We start from the raw sequence: 19,198 nt of genomic DNA on the forward strand, positions 1-19,198 counted from the left end.
CCTAACTTTTTTAAACTTGTGATCCCAAGTATTTGAACCCCTCACCACAGTGAACAACTTGCCTGGATAATTTTGTTAATTTCTTTTATAATGTTGAAAAATTCAATTTGATAACCTCGAAGTCTGCTCTTTTCAAAATAAAAGCCTAACATCCGTAACCTTGCCTCAAACTTAAATTCCAAATATCCAGAATCGTCATTTTTGCTCATCTGAGAACCCTCTCGAGGGCAATACTTCATAAATTACAGTCAGAACTGAACACATTACATCAAGGTGAAGTTAGACCAATGCCATATACAGCAATGATATAATTTGTACTTCATTCCTTTACTAATGCTATTTAATATTGTTTGCATTTACTGCAACTCATGTTATGCTGACCCCAAGATCTTTTTCATGATCAGCCACTGCACCACTGTTCCATTCACATTACTCCCTTATTTTGTTACTATACTAATTATTTTACACATTAGCTGCATGGAATTACATCAGTCAGTATTTCAGTCAATGGCTTAAAAAATCTCATTCCTTCTAAATCTGGCGGCACTGTTGCTCACTATTTGGTACATTTTCCATTTTGGTAAAATAAATATTTTGCTCTCTATACTTTTGTCCAACTCATACTGGAGGATCTCCTGTTGCACTGCTCAGAGCATACAGCGTTTTATAACTGATTTCCTCAAGGCAGTCCATTTACACCTGTTAGAAAATTTCTATCAAGGAGTAAATACTCAGTTTTTATTATATAGTATGTTGTGCATTATACCATGTCACATACAATGCATTACTAGTCAATCTCCCCTGGTATTGCACAAGTAGTCAAGGCCAAGTATAGTCTTCAGATGAAGCAGGGTTAGAGAATAATTAGACCTGAGCATGCAGACTTATTCAGTTCCCTTTTTGAAGTCATACATTCCCTTTTTTATATAATACTTTGGTTTTATATTATAGTGAAATAAGAAAATTTCATGAAATTTGGGAAGCAGAGTTGGAACATAGAAGTTTCTCAGCAGTACAAGCAGAGGAGCTGGGAGATGTAAAACTAAGGGACTACAGTGCCACCACTGGTGAAAGTGTGTAATTATAGCATGACAAGTTTACGTTGGCAGTATCCATTATAAATGTAGAAAGAGGAATTTATAGTGGAAAAAGTTGACAGACATGTGACCAGAATGTGTCAGCACAAGTAAAGCTTTACAGAAAAGAATGTAAGATTTTTAACATATTAAACAGAAATCTTTTAATAGGTGTAAAGGGATGACCTTGAGAAAAGCAGTCTATTGTTATGGTGAAGCTGCATTTTATTTAGTCTGTTCCTTTAAGGCCATGAAGATTATACTCTGCGATCAAGTGCTCTAAATATGTACATCCGGAGGTAATTTTCTTTTGTTGTTGAGGGAAACGTGTATCCAGTTTGGCAGCTAGTTATAAATCTGAAACACATCCCAAGACCATTAGAGGCCAAATGTTGTTGAGAGAAGTTAAGATAGCTCAGTTGCAATTTGTTACTATTTTATTAATATATTTGAGCCATCAAGTGCAGTTGTGATAGAACATTTTTTTTTAAAGAAACTGGATCTCCTGTGGCACTGCTCATGATGATCTGTAGGCTATGCTCTTTTATCCATTGCAACACAATATATTGGAGCACTAGTGTGGGGGGCAGGAGTGGGAAGGGGCATAGGAGGGAGCAGGGGGAAAAGGGAGACTTTATATGTTTTCTGAGCAGCATGAGGAAATAGATTGAAAGGGATGGGGTGTGAAGTATAATCAATTTTCTCCACTTCCCAGAAGTGTCTCTCCAGAATACTTCCAGCAATGATCTGGGGTATCACAGCTGCAAGAGGTAGCAGCAGGTTTCCTATTTTTATGTAAATTTTGTCTAATGCCATATTTCATTCAGGCTCTTAGACAGGATAACAGATTAGACAGGATCACAGCATGATCTTCACAGTAGATTCCAGTGTCCATTTTCATGTCTTATTATAAACATTTTACCAAACCTTAACTGAATCTCCATTAAGGATGGAACAGAGGTCAAACCTGACTTTTAAAAAAGTATAAATAATTTGAAAAAGAACTAGTATGTGTAGATATTATGATGTAAAGCTGTATACCATCAAAGCAGAAAAGCCCATTGTCACATATATGACTGCTTACAGACCTGATATGCATAATTTATATACAACTGAGAACTTGATGAAACTCGCCTAAATAAGACAAAGTTGAAATTGAAGCATATGCTGCACCAGTTGAGTTTCATATTCTACCACTAGTTACCAATCAAATCTTACTGATCAAAACAAAAAGTTCGTTTTCTCACCAGTATTCTTCCAAAAGTCACGGAATTCTTTGCAAACTTGACAAGCGAGTTAATCGATTGACAGAATTGTGTTTAACAAAAGACATACCGCACTGAGACTTAGATGAATGTTGTAACTGGCAAAGTCTCCTCATAAATATTGGAATCTAATTGTCATCTATACTGCCCTATGTAAATATTCTGCCTGGGTGCCACAAAAATTACATTTGTTTAAACAGAGTTTATCTATGGTAGGAGAGCCTATAAAAATGGTAGGTGAACAGATTGTTATTTTCAAAATGGGATACAATGGCAACAATGAACTTAAAAGGCATACACATCTTGTTTTTTTTCCCCCTCCATACACTTTTCAATTTTCTCTCCACCCTGAGGCGTGGTACCAGGCACCCTGCAGTATCTTTCCCAAGTGGTTATTATTCATACATGAGCCTTGATGCAGGTTGGCAGCAGGTCGTCAATTTGGGATTTGGGGCGGGGGGGAGGGAAGGAGGAGGTGGGGGGGAAGAAAGCATCACAGCCAAGTCTAATCTTATCCTTATCGGACATCTGCATACATTGAGTGAGGTTGATTGAGTGGTTGCAATCAAGACTGCCCCAATTTTGCCCTCCCCAAGCGAGTGACACTGAGACAAACTGAAGGTTGCCTCTACCTGAGCGAGATCAGCCAACTCAGTACTGAGGACCAAACCTGGGATCTTCCTAGTTGTATGGTTCAGTTAGAAAAAGGCTAAACCCACTGAACCATCAGGGGGATTGTGCCAAGAGTTTATAAAACCGAGCCAATAATTATTTTGGCAATTTGCTTCAGTTTGTGTAAAAGAAATTGCTGTCAGGATAACTCTGATTTGTGCATGCAAAGGTAGCTCTTTACCACCAAATGAAACAAGGCTGCAAGGTTTATCATTTTGATTGGTACTGCTCTATAAAATCTATGAAAACTGATTGAGAAGAGGAACAGCATTTCTTTTTAAAACAGAAGTATAGCATTAGATATTGTTAACAATGATTTTCTAGAGTAAGCATAATAAAAGTTTTAGTGTTCCTTTGTGCATAAACTATGCTGCAGCATCATGTAATACTTCCCAGTAATTTACAGCTTCACTTAACTTTATTGAAATTTTCATTCAGTAATCCTATAATAAGTAACCATTTTTGGGATGCATAGAAAGGAGTGCACATTTTGCCAGAAAAAGCAGGAATAGAACACTTACTTTCATTACCTATCACTGATAAACAAGTTCAATTAATATTGTAGAAAAATTCACCAAACTAACCTTAAGGACACAGTTGCTGTTCACAAGAAGGTTCCCTGGTTTAATGTCCCGGTGTAATATGCCAGCTGAATGCAGATACTTCAGCCCTAAGGTTAGAAATAAACAAATATTTAAAACTGCACAAGTATTTAACACTGCACAGAGTTGCCGAATGGCATCCACCTCAAAAGTGTCTGCAGTGGTGTTCTGTCACATTTTAGCAAGTATATATCCCTGCTTATGAGATCTTGCTGAATGGAGCTAAATTTAACAAAAAAACAAATCTACAACATTCTGTCCTGGTTTTTTTTTTTAAGTCAATTCACGTCATTTTCCAGAAGCTGACAACACGAACACTGCAACTTAAACACATGCAACAAAGTCAATTCCCATCTCTCAACAGTTTCACAAAAACAAAAACATCAAAATATCGTAGTTTCATCTGAAGATTTTTTTAAATTACAAAAAAATATTTAAATTGCAGGAAAATTTTATAAGTTGGCTTTAATCAGTTGCTGCCCCATTTATGTGCAAAATAAACAGTTAGAAATGTAAGTATATAACCCTAAAAGGTCAAGTTATTCATGTTACATACTAAAACATACCCCCCTTTCTCAGTCTTTATGCTCTGACAGTTAAGAGATGTGCAAGTTCAGCATGTGCTGATTCACTTATTTCTTGTAAAGTACCACCTGGTATCTACAAGTCCTTCTAACAGTACGGTTGAGACCAAAGAAAGAAATTGCATTTATTTAGCACCTTTCATGACCATAGGACATCCCAAAACCAATTAAGTAATTTTGAATCATAGTCACTATTGCAGGGAAATGCAGCAGACAATTTGTGCACAGCAAAGTCCCACAAACAGAAATGAGATAAATAACCAGATAATCTGGTTTTAGTGATATTGGTTGAGGAATAAATATTGACCAGGACTCCCCTGCTGTTCTTCAAATAGTAACATGGGGTCTTTTATGTCCACCTGAGAGGATGAGGCCTCTGTTTAATATCTTATCTGTAAGATGGCACCTCCGATAGTGCAGCACTTCCTCTGTACTGCACTGAAGTGCCAGCCTGACCTGTGTTCATTGTAATGGGCCTTAAACCCATGACCTCCTGACGAGAGTGCTGCCACTGAGCCAAGAATTTACGGATAGATACAAACTCACTAGTGCAATCCAAGGGATTGAGTTATCATCTAATTTAAACAAGATGGAGTGACAATTGCGAACTGGGGGATGTGGGGGGGGGTGGGGTGGGAGAGAAAAGAGTGAAGGAAAGAGAAGAGAAAGGACATAGCTGAATTTGTCTAAGTAGTAGTCATCAACTTAATATTCACAGAGGAAGCATCATCAGGGTGAAAGTATTAGTGCCGTACACTTATTTTGTTGAAAGGTCTTAGTTAATATTAAGTAATCATTGTATAAAAAAGAGAATGAATTTCCAGAAAGCACTACCTTTGTAACAGAAATTATTTTTCTAGTAATTCAAAATTTATGTAGTTTGAATACAAATAGAAGAATTTCATGATTGACACCTCTGCCCTGTATACTTCTTGTGCATCTGAACTATCAATTGCACAATTTCTGTTAATAGTATTTTTGTTCCTGATAGTTTATGAATGATTACAGTAGAAATTACCACTCCTATGACACATTTGGAAACTTGGCCAAAGGAAACGTGAACATTTGAACTTTTCCCTATCATACATCGAATTAGCAAACCAAAAACAAAATTTGATTGTGCTGAATGTGTGTTTATCGGTTTGCTACGGTGTAAAAATATTGACACTTTGGTTGGTTGACAGCTGTGTATTGATTTGTGCTTACAGTACACTATCACAAAGGCACTGCATACATTGCTCATTGGAATTTATTTTTGGCAGGGAGAAACAAAGAACCAAATTAAAGGTTTAAACTATTTATCATCTTAATACCAAATACCTAAATGTATTACTGCAAACATAATTATGTAAATTTCAAATGGCTCTGATAACCAGAAATGTAAAAGACAGTGCGCATCAATTTGTGATACAAAGTACTATTTAAGGCATTTAAAAAAAAACAGGAATTATACTACAAAAAAGTATCAGTTCTGGAAAAGAGTAATGCTGCAATCAAAGTTGAACAAGGAAATTCTTGAATGGAATTCATGTCTTTAGAGAATCTTCCAAATGTATACAAGCAGATTTACCCAACAGCACATTAGCCAGCATCATACACGTTTCTGTCCTTTAGCAAACACTGATAACATTTCCTTTCCTCCTTCACAGATCCTCTATGCTGTGTTTACTTTCAAGCCAACCACTGTGGAGCCGCAATTAACAAAGCAAATAGAACGGTGAACTATATAGCAAAAATAGAAGTACAAGTCAGAGGTAGTCAAGCTCAAAACTAAACTTCTGGTCAGATCACACCTTGAGCAATGTCTCCATTTCTGGTTTTCAAGACACAAGGGACAGATTCAAGGCCTGGAACCAGTTCAGGGAAGAGCCTAAGACTAATCTATAGTGTTAGAGAACTATGGTAGAAGGAGAAATTGGAAAGACTTGGGATTTTCAGCTTGAAAGGAGGCACACGGTCTAAACAACTACGTCAAGGGGCATAGGTTCAAACTTGAAAAAGTCAAATTAAGGACGGATGTGAGAAGGTTTGTCAAACAAAGTCACCAATGCATGGAAGGGTAAGAGTAGTGGAAATGAAAATCCTGGAGTTGCTAACAGAATGCTGTATTGGGAGAACAATAGAATCTTTCTGAATGGATGCGCTAAGAAGCCAAAATGGTCTTTCTCATTCATATTTATCTTGAGATTAAAGAGTCAGCAACAAATTTGTGGGATCTACTACCTTTCTCACTTCTCTGATCCACAGGTGATTGATTGCCTGCCACAATTCAGTCCTAGGGTTTTGGCTGGGGTAGGGTTGGATTTACCAGACCGTAGCGTGACCATAGATCTTGCCTGACCAACCTCAGACTTTTGAGGAATAGGTCAACCCAAAATGGCTGAGGCGAAGGACAGCCTAATGACAGGACACCTAAACTTCCAAAAGGCTTTAAATGAAGTACTAGATGAAAGACTCTTTTACAACCTATGGTCAGTGGGTATCAATGGCAAGACACGGATATGGATTAGTAACTAACTAAAGAGAAGGAAGCAGATAGTCATCATGTGGACCTAGGTTCCAATGGAGTGGGGAACTGAATGGGTGCCTAAAGGGCTCTTTTGCTGGGACCTCTCTTGTTTCTGGTATGCATAAGTAACCTGGAATAACAGTCTTAACGTTGCAAATTATGCCAAGCTAGTGGGGACTGTGGACTCAAAGGAAGCAGGCAAAATCTTGCAAAGTGTGTCCAAAATTGTATGTACATGGACTGACCAGTGGCAAATTAGACAAATACTGCATATTGGAAGTAAAAATAGGAGCTGTGTGTACTCTATGGGTGGAACAGAACTCATCAAGGGCAAGTTAAAATACCCAACGGTGTGAGGAAACAAGAAAATGAACAGAGTGCTAGGTTATTTTGCTAAAGCAGTTGACTTTTAATCCTTGGAAGTTGTACTCAGGTTATATAGCACTCTGATCAGGCTGCACCTGGAGAATTGCAGAGAGTTCTGGCTGCAACATAAAAAGGTACATCAGGTGCTAGAGGTCATGCAAATGAGTGTAACAAAGCCAATCCCCAATGTTAGAAAAATGAGCTGTGTGGAATGACTTGATAAGCTACAGCTCATAAAGAAATCTTATGGAAGTAAACAAGGTACTTATCAGGATACAGAAAAGCAAACATCAATATTTCAATACACCAGGGCAGCACTGTCTAGGTTTGATCACTCTTAACTACCGCCTCAGGCAGAGTCAAGAAGTGCACAACCTTGGTGCACTGCTTGACCACAAATTCTAATTCCTCCCTCACATCTGACGTTGATTTCTTCCACCTTAGTAACTTTAGCCATCTCCACCCCTACCTTGTTGCCATTGCTGCTGGAATCCTAGTCCAAGCCATCACCTCCTTGAGGCTCTCCACCTCTAAGACGCATAGCTGGCCTGCCTGCCTCAACCCATTCACACCACAGCGCACATCTCACCCACAAAGTCTCACAATCCTATTACCCCATCCTTTCCAAGTTCCACCATCTCACCAGATTCCAGCGAGCCCACTTAAAATTTTCATCCTCACTTTCAAATCCCTCCATGGCCTCACTGTGTTTTACCTTTACAATCAACTATCTTCCACACATGCTCGCTCTGCTAAACCACTGGTAGCCACTTGTGCAGCAACTATGCTCCATTCCTGAGACACTAACTGCTTAGTTCACTCAGTCTTTCCATTTGCTTCCTTACCTTCACAAAATCCCTCAAAACTCTTCTGACGAAGTCAGTTTCCCACCCTAAATTCCATTTTTCCTTTCTCCCTCCTTTTTAGCACCTATTTCTTTTTTCTCCATAACGTAAAGAACTGTAATGTCTTCCTGCACGAAGAGTGCTATAAAAGCACAAGTAGCAGTTGTAAAAAACAACTTACTTGACGAGCATACAATGTGCTTGGGTACAAAAACTACCAACTGATCTAACAAAGGTTTTAGCACCTATAGTGTGAGAATCCACAGAGGGTAGGCAAATGAACAATCCCTAGATTGCATATGTATGTATGCTTGATTAAATCACTTACACATTAAAAAAAAGATTCAATCTTGAGAAAATATGCAGAACCATATGCAAGTCAAGAAGTAATCTTGACCGCATTCTCAGAATAAACTCATCTGCGGAGGGAGAAAGAAAGAGGAGGAAAGGAATAGGAAAGTAAATAGATGTTTTTATTTCTTCCCTTTTTTCCCTACTTGGGCTCCCTGTCCTCCGTTCCACCATCCAGACAAGTAATACCATCCATGGCCTTCGTCAAAATCACTCTGAAGCATGTCAACAAGGAGCAAAAACACACTTTCCCCATCACAATGCAGCTAACATCTGGAATTTAGCAACTATGTTGTAGGGTAGACCTATGCTGCACCACAATTGTGGTACTCTGCACTGATCCACCATGCCATTAGTGATTTTTAAAAAAACTATTCTAGCACAAAAAATGTTAATTATAGAAAGAAAGAACTTGAATTTATATAGCACCTTTCATGACCCTAGGAGGTCTCAAAGCACTTTACATCAATTAAGTACTTTTGAAGTGCGGTCACTGTTATAATGTGGGATGATGCGGCTGACAATTTGCGCACAGCAAGGTCCCACAAACACCAATGAAATTAATGACCAGAGGATCTGTTTTAGTGTTGTTGGTTGAGGGATAAATATTGTCCAGGACTCCTTGGGGAGAACTCCCCTGCTCTTCTTTGAAAAGTGCCATGGTATATTTTATGTCCACCTGATGGATCCTCGGTTTAACGTCTCGTCCGAAAGACGGCACCTCCGACAATGCTGCACTCCCTCAGTACTGCACTGAAATGTCAGCCTAGGTTACGTGCTGAAGTCCTTTGGTGGAGCTTGAACCCTCAATCTTTTGACTTAGAGGTGAGTGCTACCACTGAGCCACTGTTGACATACAGTTCTGTCAGTGTTAGAACATGGGTAAAATTAATTTTTTACATTGAGGATAAATCTTGGTACTCAACATATACCCACCTCTTAAAATCTGGTAGAGGAAAACTTTGACATGATCTGAACTCAATGGTTGTGGAGACACGATGATCTTGTGAAGGTCGCTTTGCATTAGCTCTGTGACAACATAGCTGAGGAAGGGAAAAAAGTCAAGGAAAAACACGAGTTGCTGTAAATCAATCCCTATGTTTTGAAGCTGCGACTATTAGCATTAGAACACTTTAGCTTCTGTTACTGGAGCTGGCAGTTTAGCAGACTAAGCTGGAGTGAAGACAGACAGATACAAAGAAAAAAAGACTTGCATTTATATAGTCACTTTCACAACCTCAGGAAGTCCCAAAGCGTTTTACAGCCAATGAAGTACAATACAGTGCTCCAGGCTACAGAAAGCTATGTTAATTTAATTTTCATTTACATTCAGCCCTTCAGAATATATATCATTTTGATGCAAATATTTGTAAACATGTAACTTCTAAATCACCTATTAAAAAAATGTTAAAAATGAAGGGAAAAAAAAGGCCATTAAACAGGTGAAATGTCTATACCAACAGCCCTTTCATTAACCTTGTTTTACTTCAGCATTGGTTTGAGTTGCAGTATTATAGTAACTTGCCATCAAGTCTTCTGAAAGGACATATATTTAGGAAAAAGTTCAAATCTTTAATTACATTTTTAGAGGATACGAGGAAGCAGCTGAAAGTTCCCCAATGGTTCAATGGGTAAATGCACCACCTGATGTGCTAATCAGCATACAATAGTTCCAGGTTTGATCCCCAATCTCTGATGAGTTATTTCATCTTAGCCAAGCTAATACAGGGAATCTATAATTGGCTTTAGCACCCTGTGACTCAGGAGTAGGAGTGGGTAGGGAGGGGAAAGAATCAGGAAACCAGCCAGGATTCCTACTGTTTCCTATCCAGAGACTCCTGCTGGAAGGTGTGCAAGTGGATGTCAGCTGAGGATGGGAATGAGGTTGGCTGTGATACCTTTCGTGGTCAAACACCCCAATATTCATGTCAAGGCTGATATAATGGCCATATGGGTAAACTATCAGTGGAGTGCTTGCACCTGTAGAACTGAAGGCCAGCATGAATCAGCACTTTCAAGTGAGGAGATAAAACTGTTTTTTTTAAAAAGAACAAAATGCAACAAGTAATACATCAGTTTCCCATAGCAACTAGGGTCTATAGAACAAAAATCATAAATTATTTAAGGAGTCATTTTGCTTAGGAGTACATTGTCTAGTGAGAAACTTCAGTGGAATCCAGATATAATTAGAACCCTTCTAATCAAATCATATGACAATAAGTGCATTAATGTTTGTGCTCAAACTTTAATGTTTATAGACCTCAAAGTGAAATGCTCTTATTTGCAGACAGATGAATTTTTTTTTTACAAATGACCATCTGTAGAAAATTGTACTTTTAACAGATCTTTAGAACTCAATAATTGGTAGCATTAGACAAGAACTGGGATCTGTACCAAAAAAATGTGCTTATCACAAGTTATTAGTGCCAAAGGAAACCGATCCACCAGGTGTTATTTACTAATGGGAAGACTGCTTAGAAGAGGGAAGAGGAAACACTTTTTGGAAACAAATGTGTTCATATAAACAAGCTAATACGGTATTTATATGTATGATGTATGGTGGTTTGCCACGTTGCATGCGAGCTCTCTTTCAATGTCCAAGCAAAGCATGTGTGATTTTGTTTAAATAGGTAACTTCAGGCTAAAGGAAAACCACATGCATCGCTATAAATGGCTGAAAAAAGAAATCATACATGTTGCATAATTTAAGGCCCTTTTCAAGCTTACCAATGTAGTATCTTCATACAAACCTACCTTCATTTTAGATATTAAAATGGAATGTCCAACTTCAGATGTCCAAGTCATTTGCTGTTACTTCACGAATGGGGCAGCTGGCTCAACAGTAAATCAGCTTAATGCGGCTGTGGAGTTTGCCAGGTGCTAATCCGGGTTTTAACATAATTAACTACAAAGTCCATGAAAGAGCAATATAAATTCATCATAAAAACACAACTTTCATTTTCAAGGGTGTTAAAACAGACCATTAATTTTGAAGGCTCCTTCAGTCATAACTCACCATTATAGTTCTGGACGATTTGATTGTTGTCAATGCTGCTGGGCCTATTTAGAATGTTTGCTAAAGTTGAAGCTCATGAAATTGAGGGCAAATTATTGACCTGGTTAGGAAATTGGCTGAGCGGCAGGAGACAGAGAGTAGGGATAATGGGCAGGTACTCAAATTGGCAGGATCTGACTAGTGGTGTCCCACAGGGATCTCTGCTGAGGCCTCAACTATTCACTTTATTTTTTACGACTTAGATGATGGGAGATAGAGAGCCACATCCAAGTTTGCCGACGACACAAAGATAGGCAGCATTGTAAGCAGTGTAGATGGAAGCATAAAATTAGAGAGAGAGATTAATAAATTAACTGAATGGTCAAAACTGTGGCAAATGGATTTCAATATAGGCAAGTGTGAGGTCATCCACTTTGGACCTAAAAAGGATAGATCAGAGTACTTTCGAAACGGTGAAAAGCTCGAAACAGTGGAGGGTCTAAAGAGATTTAAGGGTCCATGTACATAGATCATTAATACGTCATGGACAGGTACAGAAAATAATCAAAAAGGCAAATGGAATGCTGGCCTTTATATCTAGAGGACTAGAATACAAGGGGGTAGAAGTTATGCTACAGCTACAAAACCCTGGTTCGACCACACCTGGAGTATTGTGTTCGGTTCTGAGCACCGCACCTTAGGAATGACATATTAGCCCTGGAGGGAGTGCAGCGTAGATTTACTAGAAAGATACCTGGACTCCAAGGGTTAAATTACAAGGAGAGCTTACACAAACTAGGGTTATAGTCCCTGGAATTTAGAAGATTAAGGAATGATTTGATTGGAGTTTTCAAGATATTAAGGGGAACTGATAGTTTCTCTCTATCTACTCTATTTCTGCTGGTTGGGGAGTCTTGGGCTAGGGGACATAATCTAAAAATTAGAGCCAGGACTTTCAGAAGTGAAGTTAGGAAACACTTCTACACGCACAGCGTAAATCTGAGATTGATAGATTTTTTGATAACCACAGGTAGTAAGGGATATGGGGTTAAGGCACGTAATTGGAGTTAGGTCACAGATCAGCCATGATCTCACTGAATGGTGGAACAGGCTCGAGGGGTTAAATGGCTTACTCCTGTTCCTATAGGCTATTTCTGCATGAACAAAAAGCTATGATGCTTTTGGTTTTCCAAATTTAGAGGCTCACTAATAACATGGTGTTTGACCCAATAGTCCAGCTGCTAAACTGGAATAGTAGGCAGCCCTGGCATTCTAAATGCACAACTTGATTAAACGGCAGGGTCTAATGCATAATAGCCCAGTTGCACAAGTTCACATCTGTTCTATAAATTTAATCCTTTATGTATACTTGTAGCATGCTGGATGTTTGAACAAAGTAGGAATCCTTTCAGACAATATCTGTACTGAATTTAGGAATCACATTTTTGAAACGCAATTTATACATGGACATGATTTCAAATGGGTCCAAACCTCAAAGTTTATTGTTTAGAATTTATTCATTTGAGAAAAATCCACTAATGAAAACTTCAATTAGCCTTTCCTTTATACATCGATTGAAAATTCTAAATATTTGCATCCCTGGCATAACATATCCCTGCTCTCTCAACTAATTGTCATGACAACAAAGCTGCTTAAATTAAATGAGAGCTGAAAGACACCTGCACTACTCTTGGTCTAAACATAAAACTGCTACACATTAAATGAAACCCTTGACATGAGCTTTAAGGTGCCATTAATTTGAACAGCAGATATCTGATTACTATCTCTAGATAATTTAATGAGTGTTTGAAGCTTGGAGTAAGAGCCAGTGCTTGTCTAGTGCTTCCATTTCCCTGTGTTTGAATTCACCAGCCTTGAACAGATGGTGTCTGACAGAGTCCATTCTTTTTTTTATGCTTCCGTAGTTTTATAATGAGACTGACTAGGCCTGGCTTCAGTAGTTTTCAACACTACAAACTGACGGAGAGATTTTCTTCCTGCATTGTATTGGATTTTGACCCACTTGCATTTCAAAAACCTACTACAAAGCATAAAATTAGACGCTGACTCATTTTTAGAATAAAATCTAATCTAATCACAGAAATGCCGAGCAATACTTCAGAGCAGAAGCATTTTCTGATAATATTTTGTTCTGGTCAAATGATCCTTTAACTAGTGAGGGGAGAAAGAAATGTTAACTCTCAGTATTTCTACCAACCAAAAAGCGTAATTGTTCCCAATAAAGTTTTCCATCGACTGTGAACTGAATCTTTTCAATATACACTATTAAACTAGCAAAACAATCTAGAGTTAGTGATCACATATATTGTCTAACAAAAACTGACTGGTCAGATTGCTCAGTAGTTTTATAACTAACGCCTTAGTGTTTCTGATCGAACTATACAGTAAGTACCAATTCACATATTCTTAAAACAATTATAAAGTTTATGGTAAGATGTGTAGGTTTCACCAAGTCAAAAATTCACTAATCCACCTGCAATCAGCACTGGTCTACAACAAACTAAGACTAGCAAAGCAGACAAGCTCACAATGCAATGGATCAGCATAAGCAGCATTCAAATCTGTAACAAACACTAAAGCATCAATGTCGTCATATCATAGTTCAACATTCCAGCCAACAGGTCACTTTAACCACAAATCTGCTGCCAACAAGTCTTTTTTTTGTTCTTGGGATGTGGGTGATGCTGGCAAAGCTGTCCCGAGGGCATTAAGAATCAACCATGTAGGACTGAAGTCACAGGTCAATCAGATCAGGTTGGGGTGGCAGGCTCCCTTCCCTGAAGGACCTTAGTGAATCAGCTGAGTTTTTAAACAACAATCTGGCAGCTTTCATAGTCATTTTTCATATGCAAGCCCATAATTTACCAGATTTATTCAATTCAATTTCACAACTTGCCATGGTGGGATTTGAACTTCAACCTCTGGGTTGCTATTCCAGTGCCATAACCACTACATCCTGTAAACACAGAAAAAAAAACTATTCACACCAACTTAATTTACTTTCCATATACATGCAAAGATTTATTAAACTCAAAATTACCCAGTTTATAACTATTGTACTAATAAGAAAACAAAATCTGTTCAACATAATACAAACCCTAGAGTAGCAGAATACTGTTCAAGCAACGTGAAAGTCAAAATTGCATATTTAAATATCCAACTAAACTATCAATACTTCTACACCATGCCCCAGCAAGTGGTTAGTCAGGCAGCCTGTGCTTAGGTATCTAGCAGTAGCACCTGTTTGAATTGGTTGCTTAGAGCAACTAGAAGGGAATCACCCCCCAATTTCTCTCCTTTCCTTTTTTGGATCACTAAAATATAGGACAGTGATAGCATCAAAAATCAAACTGACCAGTAAAAGCATTTTTACTGTGGCAAAGTTCCTGTTTTTAACAAAAAGTTTATAACTTCAATATTTTTAACCTCAGCAATGAATCCCACATCTTGGTGGTTTCATAAAAGTCCCAACCACAATAAGGTTTCTAAGAAAAAGAAATTGAAAAGTCTTCCTGGCCAGACACAAGCATGTTCTTTTGAAGCAGGTTATGAGCTATTTTCAGTAAGGAAATTATAGGGTATAGCCTTATTCGAGAGTATTTTCTTTAAAGCTCATGTGAGCTCTAACGATAGGGTTTTAGCTTTTTTGGATCTTCGCTACAAAAATTTTGAAATTTCATAGAAAATATCAATAGAACTTTAAAACATATGTGCTAGAGTGAGAACTGCTGGTAGGTGAGAAAATAAGGTTGGTCTTCTGTTGTACACTTTTCTGGCACGGTTCAGTGAACTTACAATTATATGGCACTCCTCACAAAAACAATAGAGCACTTAAAATAGTGAGGTTGACACCAAGCACAAGAAATGAAGAAGTTTTCAGGGTGGAATAGGGCAAAGGAGAGAAGGAGATACCAAAGGCATTGTGAAATAAATGGATTTTAAGGAGGCTTTTGAAAGTGAGGAAGGATAGCAAGACAAATGATTAAGGAAAATAATTCCAGAGGGTACAGGCACCATGACTGAATAACCAGTGAAGCAGAGAACAGGCAGTAAACCGAAGACAGAAGAGTAGAGGGTGTGGAAAGGGACTCATGGCTGTAGAGGATTGCGTATGTAGGCTGTTAAGGCTGTGGAGGGACCTAGAGGAAGATCTTGAAGTTAATTCGCTGGAATATGGAGTCAGTGGAGCGCAGCAAGGATGGGGTGATGGCTAGGTGGAATTTTTGTGCAGGAGATGACATGATAAGCATCAAAGATCATGGTGAAGAAAAGGAGACCAAGATGTAAAACAATATACAAATGCATCAAATATGGACATGCAAAATCACAACTGTACAGCAACAGAAATTGGAGATACAAGGATTGAAAGTGAAAACCGTAAGAGCAAGAAAATGGGGTAAATTTCAAAACTATGGCATTGGCCAATGTGTCTCAAGCTCAAAATTCCAATGCCCCCACCACCCCCCGCACCCCAATCTATAATTTAGAATAAATGACCCTAGCATCCTTCATGTGCTTAGTCAACAATTTCAGCCCATAATTTAGTTAAATGGAAATAAATTATAAACTTGCTGAGAAATCATGCTGGCTGTCCATTAAAAGATCCACCCCCTTCATCCACATTGTTTTTGTGCAATTTTACTACAATAACCACACATACATTACTGCACATCTGGAAAATGATATGATGCGCCATTAAGCACTTTCAGCATTTTAAGATGCAATGCTTTCCATCATAAAATCAACCGAGCTGGTTTAAAAACAGAAACAAGTGGGCACAAAGGCACAGTGTGGGGAATGTAATTATACACTTTACATGGTCAACCTTTACTATAGTCTTGGAACTGTCTCCAGTCTGATAACCAGTTAAAAATCAACAGTTTATTAATGTCCCCCCAAGGACTCACGTACACTTATCTGCTTTGAGAGAAAGCTCATGAGAGAGAGAGAGAGAGAGAAAATTCATTTATATGTAACCTCAGGACATCCCAAAGTGCTTTACAGCCAACAAAGTACTTGTGAAGTGCAGTCACTGTTGCAACATGGGGAAATATGGCAGCCATTCTGTGCAATGCAAAGTCCCACAAACAGCAATGAAATGGCTGATCAGATAATTCATATTTCGTGATATTGGTTGAGGGATAAATATTGGCAAGGACACTGGGAGAACTCCTCTGCTCTTCAAATAGTGCCATGGGATCTTTTATATCCACTTGAGGGGGCAGACGGGATTCAGCTTAACATGTCACCCAAGAGACAGCACCCCTGACAGTACTGCACTGAAGTGTAGCCTAGATTATGTGCTCAAGTCTCTGGAATGGGGTTAGAACCAGTGACCTGCTGACTCAGGAAAGTGTGCTACCGTCGAATCAAAACTGACAACTTTCACTCAGTAGAACAGTGAGTAGTTAAGGATGAAGTTGAATCATGGGTAATAAACCAAAAATTGTATTCCAATACATATTTATCTCTTATTACATACACAGAACAAACATTAATAACTTGAATATATTAGGTGCCAAAACTGATGTTTCGTAAAGATAAATTTAGTTTATCTAAATAGAGCAGGAGTCCCCTGGGGCCATCTCCCTCTCAAACAGATATACCGCTTTGGATACTGTTGGGGGAGATGGCTCATCAGGGGAAAGCAACAAGAGCCAAGTTCGTGGTGCCACGGGTGGCTCTGCTGCACAGGAGGGGAGGAATAAGAGCGGCAGGGCTATATTGATAGGGAATTCAATTGTAAGGGGAACAGATAGGTGTTTCTGCAGCCGCAATCGTGACTCCAGGATGGTATGTTGCCTCCCTGATACTAGGGTCAAGGATGTCACGGAGCGGCTGCAGGGCATTCTGGAGGGGGAGGGTGAACAGCTAGTAGTCATGGTCCATATCAGTACCAACGACAGATTTTTTAAAAATGATGAGGTCCTGCAAGATGAATTTAAGGAGTTACGAGATAAATTAAAAAGCAAGACCTCAAAGGTAGTGATCTCAGGATTACTACCAGTGCCACGTGCTAGTGAGTATAGGAACAGGAGAATAGACCAGATGAATATGTAGCTGCAGGGATGGTGTAGGAAGGAGGGATTTAGATTCCTGGGACTTTGGGACCGGTTCTGGGGAAGGTGGGACCTGTACAAGCGGGACAGGATACACCCGAGCAGGACTGGGATTGATGTCATCGCGCGGGTGTTTGCTAGTGCTGTTGGGGAAGGTTTAAACTAGAATGGCAGGGGGACGGGAACCTGAACAGGGAGACAGAGGAGGGGGAAACAAGGATAGAAACAAAAGACAGAAAGGGAAAAAGCAATAGTAGAAGGCAGAGAAAACAAGGGCGAAAAACAAATAGGGCCATAGTGCAAAATAAAACAAAGATGACTAGCAATCTTAAAAAGACAAGTCTAAAGGCATTGTGTCTTAATGCGCAGAGCATTCGCAATAAGCTAGATGAATTAACAGCGCAGATAGATGTTAACGGTTATGATATAGTTGCAATTATGGAGACATGGCTGTAGGGTGACCAAGGATGGGAACTGAACATCCAGGAGTATTCAATATTTAGGAAGGATAGGCAAAAAAGGAAAGGAGGTGGGGTAGTGTTGTTAGTAAAGGAGGAAATCAATGCAATAGTGAGGAAGGATATTGGCTCAGAAAATCACGATGTGGAATCTGTAAGGGTGGAGCTAAGAAACACCAAGGGGCAGAAAACGTTGATGGGGGTTGTCTATGGGCCCCCAAACAGTAGTGGAGATGTAGGGGAGGGCATTAAACAGGAAATTAGAGATGCATGCAAGAAGGGTACAACTATAATCATGGGTGACTTTAATCTACATATAGATTGGTCAAACCAAATTAGCAATAATACTGTGGGGGAGGAGTTCCTGGAGTGTGTACATGATGGTTTTCTAGACCAATACGTTGAGGAACCAACTAGAAAACAGGCGATCCTAGACTGGGTATTGTGCAACGAGAAAGGATTAATTAACAATCTTGTTGTGTGGGGTCCCTTCGGGAAGAGCGACCATAACATGATAGAATTCCTCATTAAGATGGAGAGTGAAAGTGTTGAATCCAAAACTAGGGTCCTGAATCTAAATGGAAATTACAAAAGTATGAGGTGTGAGCTGGCTATGATAGATTGGGGAACTTTGCTAAAAGGGATGACATTGGATAGGCAATGGCTAATATTTAAAGAACATGTGCAGGAATTACAACAATTATTCATTCCTGTCTGGCACAAAAATAAAACAGAAAAGGTGGCTCAACCGTGGCTTACAAAAGAAATTAGGGATGGTATTAGATCCAAAGAGGAGACATATAAAATTGCCAGAAAAAGCAGCTAGCCTGAGGATTGGGAGCAGTTTAGAATTCAGCAAAGGAGGACAAAGAGATTGATTAAGAGGGGAAAAATAGAGTGAGAGTAAACTAGCAGGGAACATAAAAACTGACTGTAAAAGCTTCTATAAATACGTCAAGAGAAAAAGATTAGTGAAGACAAATGTAAGTCCCTTACAGTCAGAAATGGGGGAAATTATAATGGGGAACAAAGAAATGGCAGAACAATTAAACACATACTTTGCTTCTGTCTTCACAAAGGAGGACATAAATAACCTGCCAGAAATGTTAGGGAACCAAAGGCCTAGTGAGAAGGAGGAACTGAAGGAAACCAGTATTAGTAAAAAAAAAGTGCTAGGGAAATTAATGGGGCTAAAGGCTGACAAATCCCCAGGGCCTGATAATCTACAACCCAGAGTACTAAAGGAAGTGGCCCTGGAAATAGTGGATGCATTGATCATCTTCCAAAATTCTATAGACTCTGGAACAGTTTCTACAGATTGGAGGGTGGCAAATGTAACCCCACTATTTAAAAAAGGAGAGAGAGAAAAAACAGGGAATTACAGACCAGTTAGCC

General features: G+C 38.9%; 1 protein-coding gene across 3 annotated transcripts in view; it reads right to left on the bottom strand.

Moving 5' to 3' along the window:
• The window catches only part of nlk2 (nemo-like kinase, type 2), a 159,019-nt gene that overhangs the window by 45,269 nt on the left and 94,552 nt on the right, over positions 1-19,198 (bottom strand). For all 3 annotated transcript variants that reach the window (XM_068008361.1, XM_068008362.1, XM_068008363.1), the window contains exons 4-5: positions 9,207-9,313; positions 3,598-3,683 (exon numbers count right to left, since the gene is read on the bottom strand). In XM_068008361.1, coding sequence (XP_067864462.1) covers positions 3,598-3,683; positions 9,207-9,313 — 193 coding nt within the window. The remainder of the gene's footprint in view (positions 1-3,597; positions 3,684-9,206; positions 9,314-19,198) is intronic.

This window comes from Heptranchias perlo, chromosome 28, assembly GCF_035084215.1.
Source record: "Heptranchias perlo isolate sHepPer1 chromosome 28, sHepPer1.hap1, whole genome shotgun sequence".
Lineage (NCBI taxonomy): Eukaryota > Metazoa > Chordata > Chondrichthyes > Hexanchiformes > Hexanchidae > Heptranchias > Heptranchias perlo.